At 43.6% G+C, this 22,007-nt stretch overlaps 2 protein-coding genes across 8 annotated transcripts; both read left to right on the plus strand.

Moving 5' to 3' along the window:
* Positions 1–983: 983 nt before the first annotated feature.
* On the plus strand, positions 984–5,312 carry tubb5 (tubulin, beta 5). 6 transcript variants are annotated; one of them, XM_079694278.1, is made up of 6 exons: positions 1,037–1,141; positions 2,551–2,638; positions 3,440–3,548; positions 3,769–3,879; positions 3,983–4,227; positions 4,329–5,312. In XM_079694278.1, the coding sequence occupies exons 4-6, from the start codon at positions 3,819–3,821 to the stop codon at positions 5,139–5,141; spliced, it is 1,119 nt and encodes a 372-aa protein (XP_079550404.1). In that variant the 5' UTR covers positions 1,037–1,141; positions 2,551–2,638; positions 3,440–3,548; positions 3,769–3,818; the 3' UTR covers positions 5,142–5,312. The 6 variants fall into 6 exon arrangements, with proteins under 6 accessions (XP_079550400.1, XP_079550404.1, XP_079550402.1 ...); XM_079694276.1 differs by having other exon boundaries at positions 1,047–1,141; positions 2,249–2,638; XM_079694279.1 differs by having other exon boundaries at positions 1,065–1,141; positions 2,577–2,638.
* A 1,374-nt stretch (positions 5,313–6,686) lies between these two features.
* mdc1 (mediator of DNA damage checkpoint 1) lies at positions 6,687–18,474 on the plus strand. 2 transcript variants are annotated; one of them, XM_079691496.1, is made up of 12 exons: positions 6,687–6,869; positions 7,328–7,497; positions 7,609–8,184; positions 8,413–8,491; positions 9,952–11,162; positions 11,603–11,665; positions 11,757–14,809; positions 15,520–15,651; positions 15,964–16,146; positions 17,014–17,139; positions 17,690–17,800; positions 17,879–18,474. In XM_079691496.1, the coding sequence occupies exons 2-12, from the start codon at positions 7,362–7,364 to the stop codon at positions 18,080–18,082; spliced, it is 5,874 nt and encodes a 1,957-aa protein (XP_079547622.1). In that variant the 5' UTR covers positions 6,687–6,869; positions 7,328–7,361; the 3' UTR covers positions 18,083–18,474. The 2 variants fall into 2 exon arrangements, with proteins under 2 accessions (XP_079547622.1, XP_079547623.1); XM_079691497.1 differs by having other exon boundaries at positions 7,333–7,497.
* The last annotated feature ends 3,533 nt before the right edge of the window (positions 18,475–22,007 follow it).

Genomic DNA, 22,007 nt, shown 5'->3' on the forward strand with positions numbered 1-22,007 from the left:
TCAATATGTGTATGACAGCCTGTTTGCTTTAGTTTTCTTTTGCTTCTCTTTCTCTCTTATACATGTTTGGAGAGTAATCAGCTCAAGGCCGATCTCCTCTTATCTCATCATATGAGTTGGTTTTAAAAAAAACACCATACATTTGTGTCAAGCAAGCTATATTATGAGGCTCACAACTTTCTAATGCAAACCACAGAGCCACAAAAATGGACGGCTACTGAAAAGACCAAAGCGAAAACCCATAATGAATGGGACGTCCTTGAAGTGCTTAAACAAATAAATAATGTAATATAAACTCAATGTGCAGATGAAGATTTTATTTCACTATATCGTCAGATTTCTCTCAAATGAGTCTCGCATCACAAGGCACATGCTCACATAACCAAACAAAAAAATAGACTAACCCATATACACACATAGAGTATGATTACACATCAGGCATATAAGCAGCTGCTTTGAAATAGCTTATCTTAGCCTACACAGGTGCACATGTCTTACTAAGAAAACTAGATCCCATAACAAGACTCCTGGACTACTCTGATGTAACAGTTTGACAAACAAAATTGTTTTTTAAATAATAATTGAGATCCTGCAATATGATAAAAGGGCTCCAGAGCATTTTCTACATAGGCCTTCTGCTGAGACAAAGGACCCTGATGAGAGGGGCAGACTGACCCCATCTTGTCTCTAGCTGAAACTGTCATCTGTCTCCTCAGCAGGGAGTGTTACAGTAACAAGAGGGATTTTTAAAACTGCTGATTGGTTATTCGCCTCTGGGAAAAAACGAAAAAAAACACATGTCACTGGGTTTCTCGACACCAGCTGGTATATCCTGGTGAATCTCTGCATCTCATTTCCCCACCCTGATCTGCAGCAGCACCCCTCCTCATCCGGGCTCTGGGGCTGCTCTTTCAGCCAATCACCGCTGAGTCTGGTAGTTAAGCCCCGCCCACTTCACGGCCCCCATGCTCTCCAACATTATAAATGCATAGTCCGGCACTTCCACGCTAGTCTTGGGTCGGCTCCTCGTCCCCACGAAGCCTCACGTCTATCTGCGCGGCACTGTGAAACTTTAGCTTCCACTATGAGGGAAATCGTGCACATCCAAGCCGGCCAGTGCGGTAACCAGATTGGTGCCAAGGTAAGAAATTATAACTGATAAGGATTTCTTTATTTCTTAAAAAATACAATTGATAAAACATCATATGCTGGCTCCTTATGCAGGATATAAAGCTTATTTTAAGTTTTTAAAAAGCTGATTTTTACATTACGAAAAAGGACTTATTTTGTTTCATTATGCCTGAAGACAAACAGCTGTTTTCATACACCATTTTTTTTTAAAACATCACTAAATGCAGATTCACAACTGTTGATGGTTCTTTGTGTGCTTTCTGTCTGGTTTCCGTGCACTGCAGTAGCTGGTGATGGGTGTGGAGCAGACACTACTCGCATATAGAAATAACGGAAAAACGGGGCTCTTGTGTCTCGACCGGTTTTTGTTTGCGTCTCAACAGCTGAGGATTCTTCTGATATTGTCTGGAGAAAAGAATGAGGAAAGGAAACCAGTCTATTCTTCACTTTCCCTTCAGAGTCAGTGGATCCTTCTTTGTCTGGCAGACACAGATGTGGCTGCAACTCAAACAATACGTTGGAGCTAGGATTGTGCAGCTCACTTTCCCCCCCCAAATCCCTAATGGATCAATATATTGATTTCCTCCTGCAGGCTGTAGATGCAGACTGCTGTTTCAGCTGGTGAGAAATCAGGGTAGGAGGGTGAGGAAAGGGTGTGGCATGGATAATAGAAGAGACAAGTGTTCCTTTTTAAAAGACTGATAAAGAGCAATACATTTGCATTGTTTTAAGCAACGAAATTCAATCATAACTTTATTTTTTCATTTGAGTACATTTGATATAGGGCCGGGCAGTCTGCCTCACAAGTACAATAACCTACTCCCCACACCCCTGAACAATAGCAGTCTGCCACAGTACTGTCCAGTCAGCCCTTATTATCCCTGTCTTATTACCTCATACCAAACGGATCATTTGCTACTAACAGCATATGTTTAAATGGGAACTCTCAAGCGCACAGGAACCTTGCCCTAGTATTCAAATATAGTTTGGAGACAACATTAGCAATGTCCCATATATTAAAGGATACATCATTACTGTAGAGATGCTCTGCTGACAGAGGTTTTAATGTACAGTAAAGTGGGGCCTGGCTTTGTAATCAATGTCCTTTTCTCTCCAGTAACCAAATTAGGGGAGGAACGGAGGAAACAGCTGATACCCAGTGGGTGAAGTCATTGGGTTCACAATTGACTTGATATGCAACTGCAGCTGGTTTTCTGGAAGACTAGGAAATGAACACAACATATAATGCTTTTATTTAATTTGTAGAACACTGAACAGGAACTGCAGGAAATCATGTGTACCTTTTAGGTGTCTGGAATTAATGAAGTAAATGTATGTCTATCCTACCTTTTAAAGCATGGAGTATCATGTGTCTCTTTGTGTTGCCTACTGGTGTTAAAATAACTAGTGGCGGTGCAGATCTCCATTTGTTTCCATTCCCCCAGGACTCATTGTCTCAGATGTCCAGTGGATGTGATTGACGGGATGTCTGAACAGCTACATTGTGGTGAATTGGGTCAGGGTGTGGTTTTGCCTTCCTGCTTATTGTCCTCATTCTTTCACTCTGATTACTTTTCAGTCTGCAGTGATAATCATCTTACACGTCACTGTAAAATATCTATACTCTTTTCGGTCTTTAGATCATTCTTTTTCACATTAAGGTCACTTGGAGATTTTTGTTTTCCATGGTCTTTTTTAAATGTCAGGATACTTAAACCACAGCAGACTCCCAATCTCTTAAGTACTGAGCAGCAATGCAGCCCCGCTTATCCAGATTATTCCAAATCCTCCTATTGCTGCTGTTAGCATAAATTCACCAGCAGCATGACAAAAGCCGTAGTAGGAAGGTATCATAAAAACACGTTCAGGCAAATGGGTGCATACGTAACAGTCAGAACCGCTTATGGGATTTAATGCATACACACTGTGGCCTTTAACAAGTGAACAAGACATGAATACAGATCTGAACACAATCGGTGTCTTCAGTGAAGTGTGGCCGCATGCAGTTCATTTCCAGTGTTGCCCCTGCGGTGATCTGAAGCCCCTTTGTGCTCTCTCCATCTGAAAGAAATGCATTCTGCTGAGTCATCAATCAATGGCTATGTAGATAATAACAGCTGTGTTGCATTGCATGGGTTAATATATGGCTCTGTGAACAGGGAAAATATCATTTCCATCAAAACCTCAAAATGCAGACCCATCGCTGTTTTCCTCGTTTAAAGTCCCCAGTCACAAAAAAACCACTGCTAATGGGTACATGTGTATTTTCTTTGCAAGTCATGTGACACCTTTCCTTTTGTGTGTGCAGTTCTGGGAAGTGATCAGCGATGAGCACGGCATCGATCCCACCGGGACTTACAACGGAGACAGTGACCTGCAGCTGGACAGGATCAGCGTCTACTACAATGAGGCCACTGGTACGTCAACTTACATAAATAAAGGGTATATTATGAGAACACATATTCACCTTTGCTTTTTCATTCTGAGGTAAAACACATGTTTTACTTTCTCATGTCTGCTGTCATGCATAGATTTTCCCACATTATATATTTTTGTGTAACATCCAAGACTGTGGTTTCCCACATTATTGAACTGGGCTGTTTTCTCTCTCCCTGTCTTTTCTCTTTTCTCGACAAGATAGAAAATATGTACCTCGTGCCATTCTTGTGGACTTGGAGCCTGGCACCATGGACTCCGTGAGGTCTGGACCCTTTGGGCAGATCTTCAAGCCAGACAATTTTGTGTTTGGTGGGTGGAATTAAGCTTCTATGTCATGATATTGAAAGACTACATTCTTTTATGGGCAGGGTAATAAGATCAGCTCACCTGTATGTCTCTTCTTCTCCTCCAGGTCAGAGTGGTGCGGGAAACAACTGGGCCAAGGGTCACTACACAGAGGGAGCTGAGTTGGTGGACTCAGTCCTGGATGTGGTCCGCAAAGAGGCAGAGAGCTGTGACTGCCTGCAGGGCTTCCAGCTCACACACTCTCTTGGTGGTGGAACTGGATCGGGTATGGGAACCCTGCTCATCAGCAAGATCCGCGAGGAGTACCCCGACCGCATCATGAACACCTTCAGTGTGGTGCCTTCCCCCAAGGTAACATACTCTTTTAAGAAGTTTTCATTTGAGTTTTTCTTGCCTTAGGTTTTCTGATCTAAAATCATGAGACTGAAAACAAATGTGTTTTCTATCCTCAGGTGTCAGACACAGTGGTTGAGCCTTACAATGCCACCCTCTCAGTCCACCAGCTCGTCGAGAACACCGATGAAACTTACTGTATTGACAATGAAGCTCTGTATGACATCTGCTTCCGCACTTTGAAACTTACCACCCCCACCTACGGTGACCTTAACCACTTGGTGTCCGCCACCATGAGCGGGGTCACCACCTGCCTTCGTTTCCCCGGCCAGCTCAACGCTGATCTGCGCAAACTTGCCGTCAACATGGTGCCTTTCCCCCGTCTGCACTTCTTCATGCCCGGCTTCGCCCCCCTGACCAGCAGAGGCAGCCAGCAGTACAGCGCCCTCACTGTCCCCGAGCTCACCCAGCAGGTGTTCGATGCAAAGAACATGATGGCTGCGTGCGACCCACGTCACGGCCGCTATCTGACCGTCGCCGCCGTGTTCCGCGGCCGCATGTCCATGAAGGAGGTCGACGAGCAGATGCTCAACGTCCAGAACAAGAACAGCAGCTACTTCGTGGAATGGATCCCCAACAATGTGAAGACCGCCGTCTGTGACATTCCACCACGAGGCCTCAAGATGGCCGTCACCTTCATTGGTAACAGCACAGCCATTCAGGAGCTGTTCAAGCGCATCTCAGAGCAGTTCACAGCCATGTTCCGTCGTAAGGCCTTCTTGCATTGGTACACCGGAGAAGGTATGGATGAGATGGAGTTCACCGAGGCCGAGAGCAACATGAATGATCTGGTGTCCGAGTACCAGCAGTACCAGGATGCCACCACCGAAGAGGAGGGAGAATTTGAGGAGGAAGCTGATGATGATGATTGAAGATAAAAATATGAAGGTCAAGACATCAATGCCAAAATCTAACATTATCACAAAAAAAAAACATTAAAGTAACGAAGGAACAAACATATTCTGAAGTACTGCTAGAATTCATCTTTAGCATACGTTAGAAATCCATTGTGATTCAGTGCAAATAAAGTTATCAAATGAAAACGTGTCTGCCTTTCTTAAATGTGTGCATATAACAAATCTTCATTGTCTGATAAAACTTTAACTAAGACTCAGCCATTAATCACATTTCAAAACAGTAGAAATATAAAGGATTTCATACAAAGCGCATTATCAGAGATAAATGAATGTTATCTCTGTTGAGGTCAGCTGTTTTTGTAGGAGAATAATGATGCATTCATGTGATGTTTCCAGCAGCTATTTGAAAAATAGCTGATCCATTCACTTTTGAGATGCTTGGATACAGCAGTTTATGGTTTATGGTCTTTCCCATGAACATTAAGCTTTAAAATACTTGAATACACAGAGATTGCAGACATGCAGTGGGTCAAATATGGTTCCCAGATATTATTATTTGAATTAATGAGGTGTTATATCTCAAGGTTTCTACTTGGCAAGAATGATGGCTGTGTGCACACCAATTTGCAACATACAGTCAGGCAAAGATTTTTCTCCCGGCAAAACCACATTCCCACAACTATGAGTCAAACCTCGTAACATGGTATGTTCAGTGCACAGCTGTTTTTATTATCTGTTTCGCATACAATTCGTTTCAGGAGGAGGTTTAGATGTAGGTGCCCCAAAAATAATGTAGTAAGTACTTGTCTAACTTTTTTATTATAGCCTATAGATTATTATATTTATATTATATATTAGCATATGAGTACAAGAATTACAAATGTTGCCGGTGCCCGACGAATGACTCATACAAAGGGACCCCAGGACAACAATGTGCTACCGGGCCCACATTCCATGTATGTTATAATATAAGCTCACAATTTACATATAATGATCTTGAAAAACACAGATATCGTCTTTGAGACAGATCCTCATGTTTGGGTAAAAATGCAGCAAATATCACAAGCCCTCTGATATCAAGTTAAGTTGTTCTTTAGGGCTGCATATATTCATATCCACATTTTCATTTCTTACGGCCCCTAAATTCCCGTTAGGTAGGGCAGTTTTTGTGTGAAAAAAACAAACATGAAGATAGAAAATGAATCAATATCTGCAGAAGGGTATTCATTTGGGCCACTTGATTTACACTTCAAACTGTTTTTAAAACCTTTTCTATTACTTTTGAATTAATGAACAAGTGTATGTCTAATAGAATATTGGACAGTTGGACTAGTTTTTAGTTATGGTATCACAATCTAATAATTCTGTATGGTCCCTTTAAGACACTACAGTTGTGCGGGAATGTTGGTCCAATCAGAAACTTTTAAAGTGAGGCTGGGGGAAAATGACCAATGGCAACAGAGTCCAGTGTGAGTGGTCGGTTAACTGGCCAATCACATGCATTTCAGACACCTCTTATGGGCGTGTTCGATTCTTTCCAGGATGTGTGTGTTTATTTTTTACATATCTCCAAAGCGTGGAAAGCTAGGTAACAGCAGAGTACATTTTTTACGAATATGTGGCACATTTTTAGTGCAACAACAATGCAAATGAACTTGGCATTCATTTGAACAATTTCACCATGCAGTCGGGTGTACAGTGAAGCCACCTCGAGTCGATGGTACTTCCTTTATAGTTTTCAAGGTAAATTATTCTCTTTCTTGAAAGCAGTAGTACATTATATTTACATTGATAATTGTTATTGACAATATTGGGCGAAATTTAAAAAGCAATAGGTTCATTAGCCTATAACATTTATTTTTTTAATTAGACGTTAGAATAACCAAAACTGTCAGTTGACGTCTTTTGCGTAGTTTTGTTTGTATGCTGACCGGAAGTGGGATTGCTGCAAAGTGATTTGATAGACATATTGATACAAGTTCGATAAAAGTTGTGCCAGCGTTGCTTCACTCCATAAACAGGATTGAAGCAAAGCAGAATTTAACAAAAAAAGTATAGCAAATGAAAGCTATTCAGGCTAATGGTAACGTTGTTGCCTAGCAATATCTACTAACGGTATATCCAGCAATGTTCTCACGGCTAGTTAAAGCTAACGTTGGTGGAAACAGACTGCTTTAACATCCATTTATCTGTGTCTGTAGTATAGCAGTCGTCCTGTCCTACCCTGTGTGAGGTATGGATGCTACTCAGAGGATCTGTGACTCAATATTGGAGTCAGATGAGGAGGATCATGAAGATGAGAGTGAAAATAAGAGAGGACGACCATTGGCTAAACTGTACATATTAAAAAATGCACACATACCTGAGACAGGTGAGTGGCCCCCTCTATTGCTGGTATTACTGCTATTGTTTTCTGATTTAGGCACTTAGTTGAATTAACTTAACTTGTCTTTTTTTCTGATGGGTGTTCTCTGTCTCCCAGAGGTTCCTCTCTTTTTGGGAGAAAACGTCCTGGGCCGTGACCCCAACACCTGCGCCGTGCCCCTGATAGCACCCTCAATTTCGAAGCAGCACGCCACCATCTGCCTCTCAGTCTACAGGAAAAGAGGACGTCACAGTGAAGTGGACATAGAGGCTTTGGTTTGGGACCAAGGGAGCATGAATGGGACCCGCAAGGGCCAAAAGAAGCTGACACCTAATGTACGCTATGCCCTCAGTGAACGTGACAGCTTGGTGGTGGCAGACATCCCATGTCGGTATGTGAGCTGCGCTGAAGATGCAGTTTCCTCTCAAGGGGATGCGAGGACTCCTGTGAGCAGACATTCAGGGGTAAAGGCCACGCTGCTACATGCTACAAGCACAAGCGGCAAGAAATATGTCAACGGTGGTACAAGAGCTAGGGTGTCATTACCTGATCAGGAGGACACCATGAAGACCCCTGGCGTAACCACTGTCCTGTCCTTTGAGCAAACCCCAACCTACCCAGAAGGGAGCCTGGTCCCGGAGTCTGACTCGGACTCAGACGGAGAAACAGGGCAAAGAAGGCGCAAAGCAATAGGTATGTAAATAACGTTATTACACTAACTAACTAAAATTAAATAAGTGTAAACTTCTTCCCACCCATTTTCAGATGTGTAATTAGGTAGATCATTTGTTTATATATCATTTGTTAGTCAATAATATGTTTGTTTATCAAATTTGATACTGCTTGAGTTTGTACAGTATCATAAAGTTTGTATTTACACGTTCGAAATAAATCAAATCAAAATTAAATTGTCTTTTATAGTGTCCGATTCTGACTCCCATAAATCCAGTCCCAGATGTTCAACATTCCTGAGTCCCACAAACAAAACCGTCCCTGAAAGGTAAAGCGTCCTATACATCTTTCAAACAAATCTGTATTCATAACACAGTCATTCATCTCCGTGGAGATATTTGCTTTTATGCAGCGTATCCCTTATTTTACTTTAGTCAAAATATGAAATGTTAAATTCAATGAAAAAAAGGCAGAGGTGATAATGTTTGGACCCAGTGGTGGCCCCAATGCCCCGCCTGTGCTGGATTCTCTTGTCCCATATGTGAAACCCATTGTCACAAATGTGGGTGTGTGATTTGAAACTTGACAGACAGATCCATTCTGTGGTCAAATCCAGCTTCTTTCAGCTAAGACTTTTAGAAAAGGTCAAGCCTTTCCTTTCTTTGAATGACTTTGAGAGAGTAAATACATTGTTTTATATTATATTGCATTTAGCTGACGCTTTTATCCAAAGCAACTTACAATAAGTACATTCGACCAAGAAGATACAAACTTGAAGAAAACAGAATCATAAGTACATCAGGTTTCATAGAGCCAAAACATTTCAAGTGCTACTCAACTGGCTTTAGATAAGCCAGCCCTTTATTAGTATATAAGTGCTTTGTTTGTAATTCTATCGCTCGAAGTGGAGTCTAAAGAGATGAGTTTTCAGTCTGAAGAAGATGTGCAAGCTTTCTGCTGTCCTGATTTCAATGGGGAGCTCATTCCACCATTTTGGAGCCAGGATATCAAACCCACTTGTTTTGCTGATGGGAACTTGGAAACTGGATTACTGCAATGCTCTGCTCTTTGGAGTAAGCAAGGCTTCCCTGTCTCGCCTACAGCTGGTCCAGAATGCTGCGGCACGCCTCCTTACAAGGACAGGCAGGCGTGAACATATTACGCCTGTACTCGCCTCTTTACATTGGCTACCAGTCAGTTTTAGAATACAATTTAAAATGTTATTGTTTGCACACAAAGCCCTAAACGGTTTAGCCCCCCCCCACCGTACCTGGCAGATCTTTTAAAACCATACACACCCACACTGAGGTCTGCTGACAGACTCCTTCTGGTCGTCCCTAAATCGAGGTTGAAGCAGCGAGGAGACAGAGCCTTTGCGGTTGCAGCTCCGAAAGTATGGAAGGAATTGCCCCTCCAGGTTAGACTTGCTCCAACTCTGCCTGTTTTTAAATCTCATTTAAAAACCCACTTCTTTCCCCTGGCATTTACAGACCAGGTGACACTTGTGCTTTCACATTTGGGTTTTGATCTTCCTAGTGTTTTGTATTGTTTTTATGTCATGTCGGAGAGTTTCTCCGTCTGTGGCTTCTGGTCTGGTTTCAGTGTCTCATGTTTTACATTTGTTTCGTGTCCTGTCTGTTTTTTATGTATTTATTCTGTGTTTGAATACAGCTGTTGATGTACGGCACTTTGTTCAACTCTGTTGTTTTTAAATGTGCTATAGAAAGTAGATTGGATAGTCTGTAGTCTTTCTAAAAATCAGTCCCGTTTTTTCCCTCTGCTTTACAGTGAGGATGAAAGTACCACCACACCGTCCTCCTCCACAAAAAATAGGCCTCACAGACATGTCAGCTTCAGCCTCGAGGAGACAGACATGGATGCGGGGCGACAGCAGCTGAATAACAAAAAGACAGTTGAGATTGTGGACGATCGTGCAGAGGAGGAACACGGGGAGGAAGAAAGAACAGCACTGGGAGGGACACAGTCTGAAGAAAGTGAACACCATGTGCCCGTGAAGACGGGAAGCAATGTCAGTCTTACAGGAGAAGATGAACTGCCTGAATTCACACCATCAGTCTTCACAGATCCGATCCCTGTGTTTGACATGGACAGTGACACTGATGAGGAGGAGGAGGAGGAAGAGGAGGGGGTAATATCTACATGTCCTGTGACCTTGACTGCAAACCAAAAAGCTGATCAGCCCCCAGACACAGCCCAGTTTCACATGGACAGTGATACAGATGTGGACGAGGACGATGATGCCTTAGACCAAGTTCACAAAAGTTTGCCTTCCTCTGCTGACCACAAGAAACCTTCAATTGTTCAGCCAGAGGGCGTCACTATGGACAGTGACACTGATGTGGAGGATGATGCAATGTCAGAAGCTGCAACAAATGCAAAAGCCCCGTCACTTCAGATCACACAAACAGCTGACTCTGCTTTTTCAACACAGGTGGAAAATGTCCACCTAGACAGTGACACAGATGTTGATGAAGAAGAAGAAGAAATGGAACGTGGAACAAATAATAAATACCCTGAAATAGATGAAACTCCCACTCGATTAGATATTAGGCCTCGATCTATCCCCGCTGCGCCTGACAGCCTGCAACTAGGCAGCGATACAGACGATGAAGCGCTTCCTGCACCAGCACTCGGTGAACCCTCCTCTCTCACAGAATCATGCACCACAGAACAACCAGGAGCAGATTTTGATATTTTGTCCGACAGCGACGCAGATGTGGAAGAGAATTCTCCTCTGTTCATAGCTCTTGTTGTCTCAGACGTATCCATAGATCGTGGTACAACGTCAGATGATGCAGATCCAGATGTTGATGAATCCATCGGGCCACCTGCCGGCGACGCAGCTGACCTTAAAGAGGACAGTGACACAGATGTGGAGGATGCAGCTGAGAGCCAGATCCCCAGCCTGCAGAGAGAGATGGCCTCTGGGCTGCTGGCTCCTCTACAGCAGAACTGCTCCACACCTGTACCCCTAACAGGTAACCTGTCAATCACTCTTCAAATGAGAACTACATGGAATGCATGTATTATGGTTTCATGTGCAGATAACATTTCTTTGATTCGTTGTTTTGTTTATAAAATGACAGAAAATAGTGAAAAATTCCCGTTGTAATTCTGCATACAAATCATTACATCTAAGAAGCTGGAGTAGTCACTTTAGCAAATAATCAACCATGAAAATGGGTGTTTAGTTTAGTTTAAGCTTACTCTAGAAATATGTCAGAATGTCTTTTTTTAAATAACTTTAACAATCAAGATATATTTAATAGCATTCTTCAATATTGGAAATTGAGATTTGTAGAGTGTAGACATATCATCCAATCAACTTTATACATTTTTAAATGATTTTTAACATGACATATTAGCGTGTTAAAACTTTGACATGTTCTTACTTTAAATAACTTTGAGATGGTTTCAGAGAGAGGAATGGAAGATATGGACACTCAGGCTTTCTTCACTCCCTCTGCGGTTCCATATAAACGTAAGTAAATCACGTTTCACTTCTGTTTCAAAGGTGAGGACATTTAGACCCTTGCACAACCTCCTTTCTTTGGTCTCCTCTGTCTTCCCAGGTGCCGTAGCCCCTGCTGTAAGACGTACGGTATTGTCTGCCAGCTCAGGGAGTCAGGAGGATGAGGACTTTGTCGTGGCCGAGACGCAGTCCTTTGTTCTTCAGACCGGAGAGCGTCAGGGAACCCCTCCACAGGACCCCGCCCAGGCTTTTCCCCTGGAGCCTTCTGGGGACGAGAGAGGAGAGCAGTCCAGCAGAGAAGCGTCTTTCCAGTTCGGACTGTCAGACAGCAGACATCTGCAGGGTCAGGCTCTAGCTATGGAGAACACTCAAGCTTTTGTGGGCGGGAGTGCGAGTATGGAAGAGACCCAGGCATATGGAGAGGAAGCAGAGCCTGCCAGATGTTCAGAAGCGTCTGCAAAAGAGAGTCAGGTGGATTTTGACCTTCAAGACACGCAGGAATTTATTACAATGCCAGACAGGGATTCAGAGGATGACACTGATGATGATGATGATGATGATGAGTCAAGAAACTCTGCTACTGCTGCCTCTCAGGCTTTCCATGTGCCCACGTCTTTTACTCTCGCAATGGCTGAAACCCAACTAATGCCTGTCTTTGAGGAAGACGAGAGTTCAGATGAAGAAAATCCACTTTCCTCTGTACTCCAGGTTAAGGGAGAAGAAGATGGAGAGGCAGATCAACCTCAGAAGAAGCATCGCAGTGAAGCTCTGTCTGTAGCTGAAACTCAGCCCATGCATATAAGTGATGATGAGGAAAGTGATGATGAGGAAAGTGATGATGAAGACTCGATGCCAGGTCCACGCAAAAGAAAGGCAAAGCCGCGGCAGCTTGACGAGGAGGAGACACAGACGCTCTCTAACTCTGAGCTATCTCTTGAAGCCCAGCCTCTGCAGCACGTGGGTGTTTCTGAAACCCAGCCCATGGCTACAAGTGGAAATGAGGAAAGTGATGATGAGGAAAGTGATGATGAAGACTCGATGCCAGGTCCACGCAAAAGAAAAGCGAAGCCGCTGCAGCTTGACGAGGAGGAGACACAGACGCTCTCAAACTCTGAGCTCCAGACTCAGCCCATGGCTGGAAATGAAGAGGGAGAAAGTGATGAAGAAGAGACTCCGCCCCTCGCTAGTTCTTCTGACGTCCCTGCTGTTGAAACCCAGCCCGTGGTTGCTGGAGAAGATGAAGAAATTGATGATGAGGAGGACTCGATTCTGGGTCCACGGAAACGAAAAGCCAAGCCGCTGCAAATTCAAGAAGAGGAAACGCAACCGTTCACAAGTTCAGAGGAATGGGAAGAACAAGAGAGATTAGAGAGTGAAAAGACAGAAAGGGAAGAGAGAGAGAGATTGGAGAGAGAAGCTAAGGAAAGAGTGGAAAAGGAAAAGGAGGAACAAGAGACATTAAAGTGTGAGAAGGAGAGAATAGAAAAGGAAGAGACGGAAAGATTGGAGAGAATAGAAATGGAAAGAAAGGAGAAGGAAGGAAAAGAGAAATTGGAGGTAGAGAAAAGGGAACTAGGAAAGAGACTTGAGAGGATTGAACAGGAACACCAGGCAAAACTGGAGAGGGAAGCAAAGGAAGAAGGAGACAGGTTGGAGAAGGAAAAAGAAATAAAAGAGCAGGAAGAAAAGCGGGAAGTAGAAAAGCGGGAAGAAGAAAAGCGGGAAGAAGAAAAGCAGGAAGAAGAAAAGCGGAAAGAAGAAAAGCGGGAAGAAGAAAAGCGGGAAATAGAAAAGCGGGAAGTAGAAAAGCGGGAAGAAGAAAAGCGGAAAAAACAAAAACGGGAAGTAGAAAAGCGGGAAGTAGAAAAGCGGGAAGAAGAAAAGCGGGAAGTAGAAAAGCGGGAAGTAGAAAAGCGGGAAATAGAAAGGCAGGAAATAGAAAAGCAGGAAGAAGAAAAGCAGGAAGAAGAAAACCAGGAAGTAGAAAAGCGGGAAGAAGAAAAGCAGGAAGAAGAAAAGCAGGAAGTAGAAAAGCAGGAAGTAGAAAAGCGGTCCAGAACCTCAGCGAGAAGCCGAAGAGCCACCAGAGGAACGGCTGCTGCCCCGCCGCCTTCAGCAGAAGCAGAAGCAGACTCCATGTGTGCCAATGACGACGTCCCAGCCAGGAGAACCAGGTCTCGCTCCAACTCTTCCAACTCCGTCAGCTCAGAGAGGTCCGCTTCAAGTGTGAGCACCCAGGGGGGCCGGGGGGCCAAGAGGGGCAGCAGTGCACCCCCGACAGCAGCCAGCACCAGAGGTACCAACAGGAGGAGGAGGAGGAACACGGCGTCAACACAACAGGACATGAATGATGCTCCTCTTCCTCCTCCTCTTCCTCCAGGTACTCAGTCCAGGTCCAAGGTGTCCATTTGCAGCGTGAGCTCTCAGAGCAGAGGAGGAAGAGGAGGAGGAGGAGGAGGCAGGCAGCGAGGAAGAGGAAGAAAAACTGAGCCCATCCCTGCTATCAATATTCAGAGTGAACAAACAGTGGATCCCACCCCTGCAGCGAGAGGCAGGGGGAGCAGGAGAGGGGGAGAGCCGCTTCCCCAGGAGGACGGAACTGAGAAGGCAGACCCTCAACAGGCCCCCACCACAAGAGGGCGACGGAGAGCTAATGCCTCAGAGCCTCATGCTGCAGAAAAGCAAGACGACTCAAGTCAGGAGTGTGCCAGCGGAGAATCACCTCTGCCTACAAGGACTCTGAGGGGAAGAGCGGTGAAGGGTGAGACTGTGGAGGCACCAGTAGCCCCTGCAGTCAGTGAGGGAGACAAAGAGAAGAGAAAAGGGAGAAAAAGGGAGGCAAATACAGGAGAGGCCTCCAGCAGCAGCCACAAAGCGTTCCAAGGGAAGCAGAAAGCCCACACGCCAGAGGAAGCAGGTGAAACAAACCATGAGACTCCAGTGCCAGCTAAGAGAAGAAGGAGAGCATCCACCGCTCAAGCAAACAAGATGGCAGGTGTTTCCTCCGCTAAAGTGGAGGGAAGTGGAGAGAGTGAGGCAGTGGAGGAGGTACCTGTGAAGAAGGGAGGCAGAGGGCGGCCATCAGTGGCTCAGAAAAAGATGAAGGAGGAGGAAGACAGTGGATTCTCTGTCGACCATGTGGAGGCATCAGAGGTGACTTCATTATTACGTATTGGAAATGTTAAGGTCTCAGAAGTGTTTTTTCTTTGAGACACAAATCCATTAGTGTAGGGCTGCTCGATTATGGCAAAAATCTGAATCTTGATTATTTGGGTCAATAATTGTAATTGCGATTATTCATTGACTTTGAAAACATCCATTTATTGGAGAATTTTTTTTGAACAGTATGTTTTTAACAGTTGATTACCCTGAACTTTAAGTATAACTCAACTGAAAAACCCAAAAATGTTTTCAAAAGTAATAACAATAAAAAACATCATTTTATTTCGATTACGTTGTTTTCGTAATCGTTGCAAGCCATAATCGCGATTAAAATACGATTAATTGAGCAGCCCTACATTAGTGCTGAGACATCAGACCAAAGGGAAAGCTTAGAGGTATATACCAGGAACTCGTGTCCTTGAGGAAGGCTTTTACCTCGGCTTAAGGCCCTGTGGCTTTTTTCTCTGAGAGTCAGCCTTTCATAATGTACTGCATCAACATCAGGGACTGACTACTCTCTGAGCAACAGGAGTAGTCATCACCATTAATACACTAATGAATTAAGTAGTCACACTACTCTGCTCCTACACTCATCACTCTCCTTCTGTGTTTCATGCTTCGTCCTTGTCTGCCTTTTGTCCTTGTCTCGTCTCCCCTCCCCTCCCTCCCTCCCTCCCTCCCTCCCTCCCTCCATTTTACAGCCCCAGACTCCCACCAGCGCTGCGTCCCGGAAGCGACAGGCTCTTGCCGACTCGTCACCTGTGGCAAAGACCCCTCGCTCCGCCTCTGCTTCCCCCGGTGGCCGATTACGATCTGTCAGCCATAACTATAAGGTTTATATGGTTTCTTACCTCATGACATGGCATATTACCAGAAGTCTGAAGAGTAAGACGTGAAACACAGAGAAAATCATTTGGATTGATGAATTGAAGTGAAAGATACCAAAACACCTGTATAGAAACTCTCACACACTTCAGTCTATAAATAGAAAATAAATACAAACAATAAGCCAAATAATGCAGAGAAAGGCTAAAAAAACAACATTTTATTCTCTCTCTCTCTCTCTCTCTCTCTCTCTCTCTCTCTCTCTCTCTCTCTCTCTCTCTCTCTCTCTCTCTCTCTCTCTCTCTCTCTCTCTCTCTCAGGTGCTGTTCACCGGCGTGGTGGATGAAGAAGGGGAGAGGGTGTTGGCTCGTCTGGGAGGCCGCATGGCCAAAGGCGTGGCCGACATGAACTGTCTGGTGACCGACAAGGTGCGCAGGACCGTGAAGTTCCTGTGTGCCGTGGCCAAAGGAGTCCCCATCGTCACCACACACTGGCTGGACCACGTTAGTTCAAACATTACGTTTTATCTCTCTATAGACAGAGGTGGGAAGTAACTCAGTACTTTTACTCCTGTACTAAAGTACAACTCTGAGATACTTAATCTACTTGAGTATATCTTTTTATACTTAGTTACTTTACAGATGTGGATGAATGATGTGAAATATAATCAAGTGTTAAATCAGACTTTAGTTCCACCTGGAGTAAATCAAGCTACCCTGCAGTATACAAAGTCATTCAAACCAGCTGCACCTTTACCAGCTTTGAGAACACTTTCATGATCAATCATTATAAAACATATCATATATATTATTCTGAAATGGAATAAACTTTTGGTACTTTAAGTATAATTTGATGCTAATACTTTTACTTGAGTAACATTTTGAATGCAGGACTTTTACTGTAACTCCTACGCTCTGGTACTTTCATTTCATTTTTATTTGTCCCGCTCGTGGTACGCAAAACCAAATGTACAATAATTGCCACAAAACATGACTCTACCATTGAGCGAAAAGGAGCAGGGAGAAGAATAAAATCTTATGTGACCTGCCCCTTTCTAAAAAAAACAAAATAAATACAAATAGATGGTCTGCCCTTCATCATAATAATTTTTATTTTTTTTCACAGCCAAACATAACAGTATCTTAGGACACTAAGAGAAACACACACAAAAAATACTTATTTCCCACTTGACGGTTAACGGAAAGAAACAAAACAACACATGTATAAGGAAAAGAAAAGTCTCCTTCTACTCAAGTACAAGATCTGATTACTTCTCCCACCTCCATCTATATACAAATACTACACTCATTTAAGGAGACTGACTAATACAGGCGCTCTTGTTGTGTTTCTACTTTCTTCCTGTGCTTCAGAGTTGCAAGGCCGGGAGCTTCCTGTCTCCTAACACATTTGCTGTGAAGGATCCGGAGCAGGAGAATAAGTTTAGTTTCTGCCTAGAGGAGTCTCTGAGGGTCGCCAGCAGTCAGCCTCTCTTACAGGTACTCCAATCGTAGTTTTTAGTTCTTATATTTTTCCTCAGAGTGAGAGATTGGCAGAGTGTCATTTCCCTTGGCAAGGGGGCACAGGGGTTGTGGATAATATCGACAGATACGAGATGAATCATGACTCACAGTAGACATGCTTGTGTAAGAATCCTCCTCGGCCTATGAAAGATGTGAAACCCCTGACATTTTACCATTAATCGCTTTTACGTCAGCCTCTCTGTAGTTGAACAATCTTTCCGTTGGCACAGTGGAGATTGTTCACCATTAATCTTTCTCTTGTGGAAAGTAGATTGACATGTATTCTTAATGCACTGTTAATGTTTAATGGGCACTTGAAGTAGGGAGGCTGTAATGTTTCCATTTCTGTTACACTCCCTTCCCTGCACAAGCTGAACAGATATCGTTTGATACCATACTGACATAGCTAGCTAAATGCAGGCAGGTATACACATGTAATACAAATGTCCATTCTTAAAAGCCTTGTATTGATTTTTTGCGGTGATTTTACAAAGACACGTGATGTTTATTGAATCTCTTCTCTTAGGGTTATCACATCCACGTTACGGCGTCGGTGAAACCAGAGCCAGTGCAAATGAGGGACATCATCTTCTGCAGTGGAGCCACCCTCCTCCCTAAGATGCCCTCTTCTCCAAAGGTAAATGAACATTATTTTGGGACAGTCTCTTTATCTTATCATTCAGTATATCACTAACTATTTGACGGCCTCTCTCAGCCGCAGACTCTCGTGATTTCCTGCGAGGAAGACCTGTCTCTGTGCGGCCCGGCGCTCTCTGCATCTCTTCCAGTCGTCACTGCTGAGTTCCTCCTCACTGGGATCCTTCAGCAGAGACTTGACCTTCAGACCCACAGACTCTCAGCCTCTGCACATTCCCTTCAGCTGACAGGAGGAAGGGGCAGGGGCAGGAAGAAGACTTAGCACCACAGGGGGGTGCTGTGAATGAAAAAAACACCATGTAGGAAATCATTACTCGTAGATTCCCTTTCAAATCAGAGGCCGTAGAAACACTGTTTTTCTACAAAGGACTTGAATGTTTTGTAACAAAATGTTGAAACATTCTTTTACATTTGAAGTTTTCTATTTTTGTGAGACAGCGATTAAAGGAATTTAAATTAGTATGTAGTGTTTCCCATTTTCATGTTTAAAATATATGTGGAAACCATTTAGATTTTAAACTTGCAAGAGCTTACCATGATGTTGCTGCTATGTAAGGTAGGAAATAATAACCAGGGGTGCCCTGGTTCTCAAAGGAGCACCTGGAGATGTTGCTTGGTGCTCATCCTTAAAATGAAATAAACCGTAACTTTTGAGGGGGTCTTGACTTTATTTGCCAGACACACGGCACTGAACACACGCAGAGGTGAACACAAGACAACATTATCACCACCAGTAATCCTACAAGCTGTCATCACTACCCTCCTCCAGACTGTTCTCCTCACTGTCTTCCTCTCTGTCAGACATGGTAGCTGATGATGTAGGCCTACACTTTCTCTCTGGTTGAGTCTGTGATTAGCTGCTTGCATCCACAAGTCAACAGAGATGGTTTTGGGTCGAAAGTCTCTGTCATCTTAGACAAGTGGATGTAATCAAATAAGTATGTGAACATAACCAATAACCTACCACAGCCAATAAGAAATGAATGTAACTTTTATTTGTGTTGTTCATTCATATCTTATTTTAACATTTATTTATGGATTTTTTTGGTTACTGTCCTATAGTATACATTGGAATGATTTCAAACCTGTTGATCCCTATAATTATAAAGGAGTGCCTTGGAAATATGTGTTTACATAAATTGTGACCAAACTGTTCTAAACACTCAAGAGTCCTTACCTCACTGAGCTGTAGTTATCAGCCTCTCAGTCTGATTGGAGAGGACTCTCGCTCCACATTATTGTAGAAACGTCTTGTTCTTATATCCGTTAAAGCAGCACCAGATTCTAATAACAACAGCGCCGGTACCGGTGCACCCTCCCTCTCTCCCTCGCTCGCATTTTGGCTGTGAGCTGCGGGCGCCAGATGAGCCAACTTCCCCCACTTTCATCACTTACAGCGCCCATCGTACAGGGCAAAATGAAACGTGTAACCGGGGTGAAAAGGGTGTTACATTTACTTAATTATGAATATTGTTACATCAAGGCCGAAAATTAGGATGAGCACCAACGGTCAGAACTGCCAGCGCAGCCCTAGGCGAACATCTATAACGCCAGTGATACGGGCCAGCCAGCCAGCTTCCTGTCCTGATAAGAAGTGCATAGTGCCTTTTTATTCCGAGCTAATCGTGAACTTACCAGTGAGTCTTCAGTAACCATCACCAGCTACTCCATTAAGGCTTCAATCAATCCCATTACCTCCAGCCATGGGACGCGATTTATAGGCACCTGAATGCTGTTGCTGCTTCTACATCAATATCTTATGGACATACGTGTATACATGTTAAAAAAGACTTATATACAGAACACTTTGTTTCTGTCACACTAATAAATAAATAAATATTTAAACATGTTTGTATGTCAGTATTACCAATTACCAAACATTTGTATAGTGACTTTATACGTAATCTGCCTATTGTTGTCTTTTTTTACTGAGGCCTGATGCTTTAGTGTGATGCTATAACTGCAGGATGGAGCTTAAAGTATTGGAAACACTAACAAACTAACTTTGGATTTAGATTTGTTGTCTTTGCCAAGCAGCCATTCCCAAGGCATTCCCTTATCTGAGAAAGATCTCTGTTAATCTGATACATTTTGCCAGGTTTTTCCTCTAAATTATTTAATTTAAAAAAAGATGTTGTTCTTCTCGAGCTCCTTGAGTTTGGGATGTTTGCAGATGATCATCTTTCAAAACTTCTGAATAATTCTTATTGGGAGATTAGATGTTGTAAATATGTCTTCAATTGGAATTGAAATGTGCCCATTTGATTAATCTTTTTTTCCTGGTATGCTATTTGCTAAATCCCCTTTAAATTTACTTTTACCTTTATCTTAACCAAAGCCAATCAACCAATGAAATGCTTTTATTTTGTAGAAAACACAGATTTATGATGCGATTGGAACCAATGCATCAAAGCTGCTTTAAGTAGCCTCTTCCAATCAGAGAAGTATGACATAAGATGGTCTGTGGGAGTTTCAATGCTTGCCACTGTTGTGAATACAGCGTCGTTTTTCCTGACCTCTGGGGCATTTTGCAACAATGGCTCGGAGGTCAATGATTTTTCCACAGGCCAACTTTCCTTTGGCTTCCATAGGAACTCTGGGGCATCTATCCACCTTTTTTGCTGCATGAATTTGACTGCACTCATTCCTCTCGAGGCGTCATCAGCAGGATTTTCCTTGCTGCTTACATATCTCCATTGAGACCGTTCACTATTGTCACGTATCAGTGACACTCATTACCAATGTACTTGAGTACTGTTTGGCTATCCGTCCAGAAGACTGAGGGGTTTAAGTCCATGTGTCGTTCGTTCCTCAGCATTTTGTCCACCTTCACCAACAGTGTTGCAGCTGCCAACTCCAGTCACGGTACTCTGATGCGCTTTAAAGGAAGGACTCTGGATTTTCCTAGGACAAAGGCAACATGAACAACATCCTGAATGTTAACCTGCCTAATGTAGCTTACTGAGCCATAGCCATTCTCACTGGCGTCTGAGAAGTGATGCAGCTCTGCAAACTTTTGTATTCCATAGCTCTTTGGCTTCAGACAGCGAGGCACTTGGAAGCGTTTTATCCTCTCCAGACTTGCTATCCATTCGATCCATTTATCTGATATAGTCTGGGGCAAAGGTTGGTCCCACCCGAAACCTCTCTGGCAGAGCTCTTGTAGCAACTGCTTGGCTGGGAGAATCAGAGGAGCCAGAAAGCCGAGTGGATCAAAGATTGAACTTACAACTGAAAGTATTCCTCTTCGTGTATGTGGCTTATGGTTGAGATGGATGTTAAACTGGAAATTGTCAGAGTCCACACCCCACTGCAAACCCAATGTTCTTTCAATGAGGAGACTGTCTTTGTCGAGATCCAAAGTCCTAACATCCTTTGCTCTGTGGGGATGGAGGCCAGAACTGCTCTGCTGTTGCTAACCCACTGGGTCAGCTAAAACCCGCCTCTTCTGCATAATGCAGTGAGGTCCTTTACTAGCTGGATGGCTTCAGTTTCTTTTGCGACTGACTTTACACAGTCGTCAACATAAAAGTTGCTTCGGACAGTTTCAGCTACTTGAGGTGGAACCCATGTTCATTGTCTTCAGCCGTTTTTTGTAGTGCAAAAATTGCACAGCTTGGGGAGGACACAGCACAAAAAATGTGCACCAGCATGCAGTATTCTTTTAGGGGATTACTGGTATCACCTTGTGGCCACCACAGAAACCGCAAGTAGTCCACATGAGATTTATCCATTCTGACCTGATGGAACATTGATTTTATGTCGGCCATAAATCCAATTGCGAAATCTCACAATGACTCCCACAAGGGAATTATTCAGATCAGGTCCCTGCAGTAGCTCTGTGTTCAGGGACATGCCTTGGTAAGAGGCTGCACAGTCTGCACAGCTTTTCCTCAGTTGGCACTTTGTTGAAGTCATGGTTGTACTGTGACATTAGAAGCTCTTCCAAACTTGTGGCAGATATCCTATTCACAGTCACTCTCACCGTACTGCCCTCACCACCATTTCTGAGTTGCCCATTTACAAACCACCCTAATAGAGTCTTTACTGCGTAGGGGCCCTCACCTTGGCTATTAATAACCTCCCATGGCTCGAACAGCTTTGGAGCATTTGTGCCAACTAATAATTCCACTTTAGCACTGATACTGGGAAGTTTGACTTTATTCAGGTACACCCACTGCGTTAAA

Source organism: Notothenia rossii (genome assembly GCF_949606895.1).
Source record: "Notothenia rossii genome assembly, chromosome: 7".
In the NCBI taxonomy this organism is placed as follows: domain Eukaryota; kingdom Metazoa; phylum Chordata; class Actinopteri; order Perciformes; family Nototheniidae; genus Notothenia; species Notothenia rossii.